The sequence below is a fragment of the Leptodactylus fuscus genome, chromosome 1, assembly GCF_031893055.1.
Source record: "Leptodactylus fuscus isolate aLepFus1 chromosome 1, aLepFus1.hap2, whole genome shotgun sequence".
Taxonomy (NCBI): domain Eukaryota; kingdom Metazoa; phylum Chordata; class Amphibia; order Anura; family Leptodactylidae; genus Leptodactylus; species Leptodactylus fuscus.
This window is the reverse complement of record NC_134265.1, coordinates 240,504,225-240,517,994: the sequence shown is the minus strand read 5'-3', so window position 1 is coordinate 240,517,994 and position 13,770 is coordinate 240,504,225. Positions and strand designations below refer to the sequence as shown.

The following is a 13,770-nucleotide window of genomic DNA, read 5'->3' as shown; positions in this document are numbered from 1 at the left end:
AAAACAAAAAGTGTTTCATATGTAAAGTAGAATCAGATAACACATATGCTGCTGTGTAAAACTCTATGTGGATGAGCTCCCCAGCTCTGTCCTGGGGAGCCCCCTGGACCCAGTACAGGTGGTGGGTGACAGAAGGATACTGTCCGTGGTGAGCTCCATGCGAGAGAACAAATCCCCCCCCCCCATGTATGAGACCTTGATGGCACTTGGCAGCACTGTAAGTGACCAACTGCTTCACCCCAAGTATGAGAAGCAGCGCTATCGCAAGTCCTTCCTCCCAACAGCGGTCAGGCTACATAATCTACATCAGATCAAGCAATAATCACTCCGCACAGAGAAATAAATGACCCTGAAGTCTTCCTTCTTTCGTCTCTTACTTAGCTGCTATGGACTCCTAGTATATCTTATTTTTCTCAGCATATGTGTGCCTACGTCTGTAATATATTACTGTGTATTATCCTGTATCTGTATCTGTGGGACTATTAAAGGATTATCTTATCTTATTCTACCTCATATAGGCACACCTATGTCAATAAATGTGTGGACTACATTTTCAACACATCTGTGGCAGAAACATTTGAAGAATTCAAGAAAGGTCTCTACAAAGTCTGCGACAAAGATATTATTTTATTTTTTCAGCCAGAAGAATTGATGGCTTTGGTCGCTGGTCATGCAAATTATGACTGGAACGTATTTGAAAAGGTAAATACATATAAATTGTTTGTATTAAAGTTGCCAGAGCAAAACTGGGCTTGCAATGTGCATATAGTAGGAAAAAAAATCCAACAGTGCTCAATCCATTTGAAAAGAATCCTCAGGGTCTGTGTACATTAGTATAGAGATCCTTGGTCACATGAGTTGTGGCTAAAATTGTGGAGTAGACCTAGCCTTAGAGTATCTTTACAGACAGCATATTTTGTTACAAAAATGTAAAGAACAGTTGCAAGCAGAAATCCATGAAATTCAGATGAATTGAACAGATTTTTGGTTGTAATAATCTCTGGTTCAAAATCTGCCACATGTGAATGTAGCCTAAAGGTGTCCACATGGAACTAATACACTGAATTGTGCATATTTTACTGTCGATTTCACTTTGCAATGATTTATAGCCACAATGAAAATCTACTGCAGGACCTGTCATACTGCAGATTAAAATCCATAATGACAGTCAGAATTGCCCAACTATATTGATATTATTTTTTCTGTCAATGTAGCTGCTTTTTTTTTTTTTTTAGTCGAATTTTATAGTGGCATAATTTTTGGGTGACTATAAATTAATTATTTAATAATTATTATATCTAATTATTATTTTATTCAATAATAATAATAATAATAATAATAAAAAAACCTGGTAGGTTATTTTTTAAATGAAAATTTTGCACTTGTTACCATAGGTATAAATAACATATTATTCATTATACTGCAGATCAGTACCGTTAGGCCGATAATCAATTTGTATAGTTTTATTTATACAATAAAAACACCTTTATTGTAAATAAAAAAAATATATGCATTACTATTACTATTATTATTTTCTTTGCATCATCATTTTCCAAAAAGATTCTTTAAAGGGATCTGGTTGACACGTTGGAATAGCCTTAAGAAAGGCTATTCTTCTCCTACCTTTAGATGTCTTCTCTGCACTGCCGTTCCGCAGAAATCCCAGTTTTCCTCAGTATGCAAATGAATGCTCTCGCAGCACTAAGGGCGGGCCCCAGCACTCAAACAGCACTGGGGGCATCCCCAATGCTGCGAGAAAACTCTCCAGTGACGCCTCCAGCTTCTTCAGGAATGTCCTCTTCACGTGTCTTCTTCCGGCGCAGGCAGTCAAACTTGTAGGCCTCGGGCAGAACCGACTGCGCATGTCCGCGGCCACAAGAAAAATGGCCACTTACACAGTAAGTAAGCGCCCATTTTAGATCCCATGAACATTAATGCACATGGGATCTAAATTGATAGTTATGAACAAGCAATAAAAGTGTTAATTCTGATTACCAGGGACCATGCTGATTTGTATGTATTTTATGTGTCACAGTGAGGATAGTTGAGACTACATTATTTCTATGGGTCAAGATGGACAGCATATACAGTATATGTCTACAGACAAGTGAAAGAGAATTCAATGAGAGTAGATATTGTATATCTTTTTGCTTCCTCTCTGCAGAATACTACGTACACAGGCAAGTACTCTCCCACACACCCAACTATCATTAAGTTTTGGAAAGTTTTCCACCAACTACCACTAGAAAAAAAGAAAGCATTTCTCTGTAAGTATATAACTTCTCTTTCCAGTACTTTTCTGATCTATTTACATCTATAACATCTAACTCAGGGGTGCCCAATATGTCGATCGCGATCTACTGGTCGATCGCAATGGACGTATGGGTCGATCGCGGGATGCAGCCAGGAATCCCCGGTGTCTGCTTGTTCACAGTGCAGGCTGAGAGTCGACTCTCAGCCTGCGCTGTGAACAAGCACTCCGGACACTTGCAGGCCGCTCTTAGGGATAGAGGGGGCCGGGGTACTGCTTGTTCACAGCGCAGGCTGAGAGTCATCTACGGACACTGCCGCAGCCCCAGCCTGCCAGTGTCCAGAGATAACTCTCAGCCTGCGCTGTGAAAAAGCATACAGTGGGGATGCCTGGGCGCCCACAGAACGCCGCTGTCTCCTGCTCTCACGCTTCGCCTGGCCCCGCCCACATGCCCGACCCTGTCCACAGACATGCCCCATCCCGCCCACAGGCCCGCCTGGCCCCGCCCACAAGAAGTGGGTAGTAGATCTTTCAACTTGGTCATGTTATAAAGTAGCTCACATGCTGACAAAGTGTGGGCACCCCTGATCTAACCCATAGAAAGTGCAATTTTACATTTGTTCTGCAACATCCTAAATTATTCATCACAAATCCAAGCTGCATTTACTTGTGAACCATAATGTCTGGGCTAGGCTACTCTAAGCACAAGCTGTACTGCCATGGAAACTGATTTAATCATACATTTTATTGGCCTGGAAAGTGGACAATAAGTAATAAGTCTTTCTTTTTTTTTTTTTTTTTTTTTTTAGATTTCTTAACAGGAAATGACAAAATCCCAGTGTTTGGAATACAGACCATGTCCATGAAAGTCTCGTCCTTTGGTGTTCCAAACGAAAGTTATCTTCCAGAAGCAAATACCTGCACTCTGCTACTCCTACTTCCTGAATACTCAACCCATAAACTGCTACGCAAAAAGCTTCTTCTAGCCCTAGAAAACAACAAAGGGTTTGAAAAAGATTAAAAAAAACCTGGTCAGAAACATCTATGGTCACCACTTAAAGGCTGACCACTCCAGGTAGATGTCTGGTACAGAATGGATAATATAGCCTGCTTAAACACTGTATTAATAATGTTATTGTTATTATCATCATCTTCTAGCTTACATTAATAGCTGTACATGAGAAGTCACAAGTGAATGGAAATCTGATATAATTAGAGTAGCAAATTCGTAGCAGAAATATTGTAGTGGTCTGAAATGTGAACCAATAAAATGAAATTGCAATCCACCACTTGTCACCTTCTGATAAGTTTATAGGGCATCTTTTAGCAGGAAGTTGTAGAATCGCCTTTACAAGGTACTGGGGTTAGGTTTATGACCAATTTACTGCTCACAGACTCCCTTAAAGAAAAATTCCTTTGATTTGGCTATTTAGCAACCTTATATATGAATAAAAAAGGATTTTTAGATACCATGTTTATAAAAGTAGATAAATAAATCAACCCACCTCCCTCAGTCACTTATTGAACTATGTGGTAGACTGGCGTGTAACTTAAGGCTCATGGGCCCTTGGACAAAAGCTCAGCTTGCCCCCCCCCCCCCCCGCACAACTTCTCCTTACAATCAGCAGCTACATCCCATCCATATATTTCCCTTTCTTTCCCATCTGAACCCAGACTACTATTGTATTGCATATTGGATTACTTTGTACACCCCCTTCCTCCCCCTGAGTCGCCACTGGCCCTGGTATCATTTTCAGTGTAAGAGCCATCCTGTTTCGGGAATCTCAGTTGCAATACAGTTGTAGTCTATGGGACATACAATCAAAAGATTTCCAGGTTCAGGCCCCATAGGGAGCTAATACATTTGTTAAAAAAACAAAAAACAAAACATGCTTTTACAGATATAAAAAATCTCAAATCAACCAATTCAATGTGCAGAAGATGTCCCATGGGGACCAAATCGAGTCAAAGGCTGGAACTGTGTTATTCAAGCAAGTTGTCAGATATCCCAGGTTACAGACACCCTTACTGTGGAGGTCAGTATCAGAAGGGGGCAAATAAGTGAGATGGTCGAAGGGCACGCCCCGTAGAAAGATGTTATCAGTGATGTTCTTAATCCCCCTCCAAAAGCCTTGTATCAGGCCACAGTCCCAGAGTATATAGTAGAACATGGCCACAGCAGAGTTACATCTCCAACAAACTGAGAGGACCATGGGATTCAAGGGATGTAGGAAGGTGAGGTTCACACATATAAAGGATTTAGTTGCACGTGAGCAAATATCTGCCATTGACCAGCGAAGACTGGTCAACCTAAGGCTTCCTCCAATCTGGCCATGTATCCATGAACAGGAGTTGCCCTCATAATGATCAAGCCCTTCATAGAAGCATCCACTCAGCATAACTTCTCAAAAACAGTTGGGTAGTGAACCTTAGAGATCTAAATATTAAATATTCAGTGAGAACACTTCTGTCTTAAAGGAGTTCATCTTATAGCCAGACAGTTGACCATAGTCCAGAAGGACACACATAAGATTAGGTAGGGAGGTGTGAGTTTTTTGTTTTTTTTTAATGTAGATTATGAGCCCCATATAGGGGCTGACAATGTACATTTTCTTTCCTATCAGTATGTCTTTGTAGAATGGGAGGAAATCCACGCAAACACGGGGAGAACATATAAACTGCTTGCAGATGTTGTTCCTGGCGGGATTCAAACCCAGGAGTCCAGCAGTGCAAGACTGCAGTGCTAACCACTGAGCCACCATGTTGCCCCTGGGAGATGTGAGGTTTAGTAAGGATGAGGATATAGCAAAAAGGAAAATTTTAAAATCCCTCTCTCAGGCAAATGGCACAGATGTGGTTTTCACTGACCTATGCATTAAAAATGAATCGACAGGGCTGAAAATGCAGACCGATATAGGACACACAGCTACAAAAACAACGGCTATGTATATGGGCCCATTGAAATGTATAGGTCCGTACTTTTATCCACAATTGCGGATAAAAAAGTCTGGTCATGTGCATTACAATTAAGTAACTCCATGTGTCTCATATTAATAGCAGTTAACCCCATCATGTCCCTCACATTAACTCCCTGTGTGATTTTCATAAGAGTTACTGATATGTGACACATATGGAATAATTAAGAATCTTTATCATTGAGGTCAGTCCTTTATTAGTAGCTCCATATGTCTCACATATTAGTAACCCTTATGTGAGGAGTATGGTGGGGTTAAATACTATTAATGTGAGGAAAATGGACTTACTGAAATTAAATTAATAACCAAAATGCCTGACATTACTAGGAATAAAATCCCCAGCATGTACCATGTGTATTTTTTTTTTTTACTTTCACTTTGCTGGCAGAAGCTCTCTTCCTTGGGGAACCTTTGCAGGATGCACACAGAAGCAGCTCATCACTGTAGCAGACAGGGTCCTTATCCTCTACAGTGATGAGCTCCGCCTCATGGGCTTCTTTCACCCCTCTCATTGGTGGGCAGAGAGGGCAGGCAGAGAAGTGCGAGCTCCCATACCAGTCTTTTCTTTTAATAGCAGCAGGTCCTGTGCTGGCTGTTGTGCCAGCAATATATGTCTTGCGTGCTAGGAGGTCACTGACCCCTGTTCTAAGGAATGGTAGGATACTGGGATCATTGTTTTAGAATAACCCAGTAACATAGATTACTGGTCAAAAGTTTTAAAAACACCTGAATTTTTCTAGTTTTGACATTAACAAAGTCCTAGTACAGCAAATAACTTGAAATCATTCAAAACGCAAAAAAATACACCCAGACCCCGCACAGTCTAACTGTTGCAGCAGCCGCCAGCTGTCAGAAGCTACTAGTAGAGAGCAACACTGCAGCTCCCGGGAAGGGGTAACTGGAAAACTCATTTAATAAATTGCCCTCCATGCAGCAGAAACTTAAATCTACTCCAGGTCGAGTAAACTTGAGCTATGATTTATGAGCACACAATTTCTGGTGTAAGTGAAAGGAAATGTACTGGATTGCGGAGGCTATGCCCCACCAGTCTTCTAGCTGAGTGTCATTGACGGCAGAAAACAGACAAGTGTCACAAATTTGGGGGTAGAAATGAATACACTATTCTTATGTCAGAAAACTTGCAAGGATGTTATGATGATATCGCCTCCATTAACTGGTTTTTGTATAAAAATCTTTTCTAATGATAAAAATCCAGTAACCACTAGGGATCGCAATGTAAACTGACCCATACAGGCCCTCTTGTTTTCAAGATTACATTATTCTACAAATAGAAACCAGGAGTTATCCAAGGAGCCAAACCTTTTGGCAATGAATTCTCTACACGAGGTGAAATTTACTACTATAGATGCCACTACCACATCGTACTCATTCAGAGCTTTTTATTGCACTACCTGGGGCCAGTAATCATAGGGACTGGTATCCAGTCGCACACTCCGCTCCGGATGAGGCCAAAATGAATGGGCCTAGTCAGGAGGGAGTGTCTTCAGGCGGATGTTGCGAGGCGAATCGGCCTGAAGAATGAACAAAATGGCTTCCGGAAAAAAGAACTGACTGGCTCCCATTAATTTCAATGGGAGCCGTCTTTTTGGTCATGACTTTTAGGCAGACATGGCCTCAAAATCCTGACCAAAAAACCCTGTGTGAACTTACCCTTATAGTTCAGCTTTACTGATGATGCTTGAACTCTGGATCACATAACTAACCCTGCTCTACTCCTACTGCTTGTTCTCAAAGTAGAGCAAGGTCAGTTACATAATCCCAAATCAGATCATCATCAATGGAACCGCACTATAGAGCTAATCTGTGCGATTAGGGGCAGATGGGGAAACCACCTACACTGTCTATCAATAAGTATTTGGACACCCATGCAAATGATGATATCTGCGGTGTCACGCCCTCCTCTGTTAAATATTGTGTAGGAAACAGCATTAGTCGCATGCAAGATGCCAAGTGCAGAGTTGTCCCATTTCGAGAAAGGGGTAATTGCTGGGCATCACAGAAATGGTCGATCCTGGGACCACACAGTGGCTCAGTGGTTAGCACTGCAGCCTTGCAGTGCTGGGTCCTGGTGTTCAAATCCCACCAAGGGCAGAAAAACCATCTGCAAGGAGTTTGTATGTTCTCCCTGTGTTTGCATGGATTTCCATCCCATATTCCAAAAAGACATAATGATAGGGAAAAATGTACATTGTGAGCTCTGTGTGGGGCTCACAATCTACATTTAAAAAAAAGAAATGGTCGATCCTTAAGGGGCATAGCAAGCGAACGGAATTACCCAAAATCAACAGTGGCCTATGTGATAACGAAGTGGAAGGTGAACGGTGATTGTCGGAATGTGTCCTGAGTCAGCAGACCCCCAAAACTGGAAGATACTAGAGACCGACAGGTGCTGGCCAGAGAAATTCGAAAGAACCGCACCCAACCGGTGGCTCACATACACCTGAAGTATCAACAGGAATCTGGTATTGTGTCGATCAATACCATCCGTAAGGAAGCATCTGCTGGGTTCTACCAACTATTGAATATGAGGAAATGTTTTTCTATTCTACAACAGGAGTCAAAATACTTACTGGTAGAGAGTGTATATTGGTAAGTTGTAATCTCTTCAGCAGTGAACACACTGCCAAGGGTTTTGTCTCTGAACATGAATAACCCCCTATCCTGTCCACTGTAATTATCTATAACTTCCTTATGGTGGTTGTGATTTGACAGGTCATTTGACACTATAATGTTCCTTACGATAACATATAAAGACAGTACTTGAGACTTACAATACTATAACTAAATTTATTACAGAAAATAACCAAAATAGCGACTGGCTTACAAGAAATGTAAACTCCTGAACAGATCACACACTCAAATCACACAATTGCCACAAACCATGGTGTAGTTTAATTATGCCTGAAAAGCTTAAGTCCCATCCATGTCCACAGATGAAAAAAAACATAGACCGGCAGGGTGATGGGAAGAAGCAGGCTGTAGAAACACACACTTGCTGTGCTGGTACATCCCTGGGGGAAGTCATCATCCACAGAGGCAGAGTAAAAGATTCCAGAGAGAGACAAGAGAGGCACTAGCACAGTCAGGGTGGGGAGAGATAGGAACATGGCTTCACTGTTGTCAACCACAGTACTCCAGGAGGCTACTGCTCTGTATTAGGAGATTCTTTTGACTCCTGCTCGTTGTGAATCATCCTTGCATCCTGAGCGATCATATTAGGTATTCCATCTATTATAGGGTAAGCGATGCCAAGGTCGTCATTAACTAATTCATTAGTGGATTCGTCAAATCTAGAATACAAAGATAAGGTTTTTTTAAAACACGAAATACATAGTATTTACCGGGTGTACACAAACTTTCTTCGATTAAAGATCATCAGACTGTACAAATTCTATCATATATATGACTACAATGAGATTTGCATATCCACCTCTGCAGAGTGCCACACCCGTGAAAAGGGTTGGGTCTTAAAGGGATTCTATCATTAAAATCAGATTTTTTCTCATTGACACGTAGGAATAGCCTTAAGAAAGGCTATTCTTCTCCTTCCTTTAGATGTCTTCTCCGCGCCACCGTTTGGTAGAAATCCCGATTTTCCTCAGTATACAAATAAGTTCTTTCACAGCACTGGGGCTGGTACCCTGTGCTCACACAGCACTGGGAGCATCCCCAATGCTGCGAAAGAAGAGGCCGTTCCTGAAGAAGATGGAGGTGGCACTGGAAAGTTCTCTTGCGGCATTGGGGACGCCCCTAGTGCTGTTTGAGCCCTGGGGACCTCTCCCAGTGCTGCAAGAGAACTCATTTGCATACAGACGAAAACCAGGATTTATACCAAATGGCGACGCGGAGAAGACATCTGACAGTAGGAGAAGAATAGCCTTTCTTAAGGCTATTCCTACGTGTTAGTCAGAAAAAATTGCATTTTAATTTCAAAATAACCAGAATTGAAAATCAGCCCAGTTAATATATGGGAACAAGTTTACATCCATTATTTTTATTACTTTACATTCATAGCATCCTGGCTAAAAGATATGTTTCTAATTGTATGTTATCCAATCAGGAATACCGGTGTGAAACCAAAGTTGAATGATTGGGTATATAATGAGGGGGTGTTGCATGTAAAAAGGGGCATGTCCTAAAATAATCATTCATTAATCATAATCAAAGTAAAATGTTCAAATAATCATGATATTGATTTAGGTTACAACTGCCCAGCCCTACCCGAAGGCAGCAGATGAATGAGATTTGGTGGTGCCGGACCATATTTTACTTCAACGCTGTAGAGAAAACTATAGTGGAAATAACTGCATGCCTTTGTGTTTGAGCACACTCCTGGTTGGGGCTTACAAATACAAAGTTTCCAAGTGTGAAAGTGTCCGTACTGCTTGTCCTCCAAACAGGAGTAAGGAAAGTTCAGAACCTGTTTAAGGTGTCGTCCAACGAAACACAATTATGGCATATCCACAGGATGACTAATAGATGATGCCCCCATGCTAACTAGTAAGATGGGGATCTAATGACCCGCGTTTCTTAATCCAGGGGCCACTGTACAGAAGAGTAAGCAGCTAGTGTATCTTCATGGCCCTCTCAAATTTTAGCAGCGTTAAAGAGGACCTTGGGGCACTTTGAATTTTGTCTCTAGCTCCCCTCCTTGCGGAGTTATTTTTGGTGCCCTGTATGTTAATGAAGCCCTTCACTGTCAGAAGGGTGTTTCTGACAGTGAAGGTAGCAGAGACATCAGTCTGACTGTCCAATTAGCAGAGGACAGTGTCAGAGCAGCTTCAGCAGCGTGATCTCATGACTTCTCGTGAGATTACGCACTTCTCTCTTTACAGGACAGAGAAGAAGAGTCAGAGGAGCGATTCACTGAAGTTCTCCTGTGTTCTGCTTAAAGAAGTGGATAATTAAGGCTCTGTCCTCACGGAGTAACGCGGCGCTCATTTAGACACGTGTTAGAGCGAGGTGCTTCAAAACAGATCCCATTGATTTCAATGGGTGCCGGGCTATGAGCGTAACACATTGAAATCAATGGGTTACAAAGCCTCCCATTGATTTCAACATGTAGCGCACGTAAGCCGGCACCCATTGAAAACAATGGGATCTGTTTTGAAGCGCCTCGCTCTAACACGTGTCTAAATGAGCGCAGCGTTACTCCGTGAGAACGGAGCCTAACATACATGAAGGACATAATTAACATACAGGGCGCCAAAAATAACGGAGTTCATTACTCTGCAACGAGGGGGGCTAGAGACAAAATTCAAAGTGCCCCAGAGTATGTGCAGCAGCGCCTATAACATGGGGCAGAAAACTGCACAGCCTTGGGGTGGTGAGAGGTCCTCTTTATTACGGGCACTGTAGTATACAGCTTTGCATACTTGTGCACATACAAGAGTCACCAGCTTGCATGTGCTAGAAATGAAAAGCTAGACTTCAGTGCCAGAGGTAGCGGTAAGTCACCTGACTATAGGGGCAGTAAAAGAATAGTGGCAAATGGGAAGTGAACACAGTAAGATGTCACTATCGTAATGTAATATAAAGTTTCCGTATGTTCAGTGATAGGCAGCTCCCCTCTGGCTTCCCCTCCACCAGGCTCAGCTTCTCTGTCAGACTTCTCCCCATTTGTATAGCTCATGCCTTCAGGGCATCTGGTGATGAACGCCAAATAATGGCTAAGGAGTTCCCCTTTAAATAAATGCTTAGCCCGGGTCAGTAACCACTGTAACATTACAAGCCTCACTACATGAAGCCAGAAGGGACACACAGATGACATCATGGCTACCTTAAAGCCTTCCTGGATAGGGGGCAGACTAAGAACTGCAGAACTGAAGGATCAAACGCCGTGCTGACTGTGACCTCCTGCCTTCCTGCAGCTCTACACGCCGGAGCAGTGTACAGGCTCTGCCGCCTGCCAGACAGGAAAGCGCTGAGAGCCGGGCGCCTTACTACACACTGACTTATGACTCCTCTCCACACACCGATCCCCAGCATGGTGCGTCCACCTGCGGCTACAAGGACACAAACATCAGACCCTTACCCAGAAGTCTCCGCTTCTTCTAAGTCATTTCCTCCCTAGGAATTAGTAAAGAAGACTACCCCTGCAGTTACAAGCTCAATGGTACATTCCTAACCATTCACTTCCTGGTGTTTCTGGATGCCGTGAAATAACTTTATTGATAAAGTGAGACAAACGTCAGTGACAGAGAATTTATTATTTAGTATTGTGAGAGTAGAGGGCAGGCTAGAAAATAAAAATAAATGTTATATGTTGTCTTTTTTTAATGTGAACACCCTCTTAGTCTATTGTTCAATATGTTGTCCTGCTGAGATTCTTCATACGTATAACACCTAGTTCACAGAGGAAGAGTGTTTTAGTGCCATTTTAAGTTATGGTGCCTTTCCTACATCTGCCATAATGTCTCTCTTATAACATCCTATCCTACTAATATTAGAAATGTGAAAGTTTGTATGTTTGGATGTTTGTTCATCAATCACGCAAAAACGACTGAACGGATTTGAATAAAATGCGGCACATAGATAGTTTGTAACCTCGATTAACACATAGGCTACGTTTTATCCTGGTAAATAACATGGCTTCACAACTGTTATGAATTTATGTTCACATACTATATTACACTGCTCTTACAGCAGCTTATCTCAGGTTCGGATAAAGCCAGGTCTGTTATCTCTCTATGTAAACACTCAACTAACCCTCAGTCCATTCTGTACATGCATTTGCATATTATCTGATCTGCTCCAGGCAACATGCTTACACACTGGATGGGAAAACACTTTTAATCCAAATTGGTAGTTCACTAAAAAGAAAATCTAATTTGTTGCAAAATTCACAATCTAAATTCTATTGTATTATAGTGGGTAGATCACTGTTCACATTGTATATCATATTCCCACTGCGCCAGTGGCGTAACTAGGAATGGCGGGGCCCCGTGGCGAACTTTTGACATGGGGCCCCCCCCAAACCAACACCGAAGACCTCAACCGACCCCCTCCTCAAAACTCTATTATGTCCCTTAGTAAGCCCTGCACACAGTATTAACCCCAATAGTGTCCCCTGCACACAGTATTAACCCCAATAATGTCTCCTGCACACAATATTAACCCCAATAGTGTCCCCTGCACACAATATTAACCCCAATAGTGGCCCCTGCACACAGTATTAACCCCAATAGTGGCCCCTGCACACAGAATTAACCCCAATAGTGGCCCCTGCACACAGTTTTAACCCCAATAGTGGCCCCTGCACACAGAATTAACCCCAATAGTGACCCCTGCACACAGTATTATGTCCCATAGTGTCCCCTGCACACAGTATTAACCCCAATAGTGTCCCCTGCACACAGTATTATGTCCCACTGTGGACATCCATAAACAATTATTATACTCTGGGGTCTTTTCAGACCCCAGAGTATAATAATCGGAGACCCGGGGGAATAAAAACATTTAAAAAAAAAAACAGTTGCTTACCTGTGCCCGGCTCCTCGGCTGTCGGCTGCCGCTCTTGTCCTGCATTAATGACGTCGAACGTCACATGACCCGGGAAGCAGACCCGGGTCATGTGACGTCAGAGACGTCAGACACGAATGAGGGAGGCCAGAGGCAGGATCGTGGAGAGGTAAGTAACACTGTTTGTTATGTTCCTTACGTGTCCCGGTCCGCTGATCATTATACTCGAGGGTCTGCAAAGACCCCCGAGTATAATGATAGTGTTTGTGGGGCCCGCGGTGTCACTTGCCGATCCCGGCCCAGCCAGGATCGGCAAGTGAATGGGGCCCGTAACGGACTATTTAAAAAAAAAAAAAAAAAAACCGCAGCGGTAGCGGCTGTCACCGGGCCCCCTAATGGTCCGGGCCCTGTGGCAGCTGCTACTGCTGCTATCACGGTAGTTACGCCCCTGCAGTGCGCATTCATTTAAAGGGAGTCTATCATTACATTTAGCCAAATTTCCCTAACGACATGTTGGAATAGACTTTATAAAGCCAATTCTAGCCCTACCATTCTTTATCTGTTCTTCAACACCATTTTTGAATATAAGACTTTATTCTTATATGCTAATTCTGTGCACGGAGCACAGGGGGCGTTCCCTGTGCTCTGTGAACAGAATTTGCATATAAGAATAATGTATTTTATTCAAAAACAGCGTTGGAAAAAGATCTAATGATAGACTCTCTTTAAGTAATTTAGATTAATAATTAATCTTAAGTGACATGCACATGACATTATGTGTGGCAAGGGCAGCACACAGAAGTCATCTGTGTATCAGCCATGCTTCCACTGTCCCAATCATTGGGGCCAGTGAGCATGGGCCGCACAACGTACAGGAATAGGACCTGTCCTGAGTTTGCTCACAGTTTATGGTCGTGTTATATAGATGCCAGAGGAACCGCACACTGGATAACTATAAAGACTCTGGGTGCTAGCAGTCAGAGAGTCCTACGACTCGAATACAAAGAGAACAAATGCTGCTGCACACCGTAATTAGGTGAAAGGGAGAAACAAATTTTATTT

At 42.6% G+C, this 13,770-nt stretch overlaps 2 protein-coding genes across 3 annotated transcripts in view; one reads left to right on the top strand and one right to left on the bottom strand.

Annotated features, from left to right (window-relative positions):
• Window positions 1–3,526, top strand: part of LOC142216737 (putative E3 ubiquitin-protein ligase HERC6) — a 40,017-nt gene extending 36,491 nt beyond the window's left edge. For both annotated transcript variants that reach the window (XM_075284780.1, XM_075284773.1), the window contains exons 21-23: window positions 519–702; window positions 2,165–2,267; window positions 3,061–3,526. In XM_075284780.1, the coding sequence (XP_075140881.1) occupies window positions 519–702; window positions 2,165–2,267; window positions 3,061–3,272 (499 nt within the window). In that variant the 3' untranslated portion in view covers window positions 3,273–3,526. The remainder of the gene's footprint in view (window positions 1–518; window positions 703–2,164; window positions 2,268–3,060) is intronic.
• Window positions 3,527–8,014: 4,488 nt separating this feature from the next.
• On the bottom strand, window positions 8,015–11,356 carry PIGY (phosphatidylinositol glycan anchor biosynthesis class Y). Its single transcript, XM_075265098.1, has 2 exons — window positions 11,282–11,356; window positions 8,015–8,537 (listed from the first exon to the last, which is right to left on the bottom strand). Exon 2 carries the CDS (start codon window positions 8,352–8,354, stop codon window positions 8,139–8,141), a length of 216 nt encoding a protein of 71 aa, XP_075121199.1. The 5' UTR covers window positions 8,355–8,537; window positions 11,282–11,356; the 3' UTR covers window positions 8,015–8,138.
• Window positions 11,357–13,770: the final 2,414 nt, after the last annotated feature.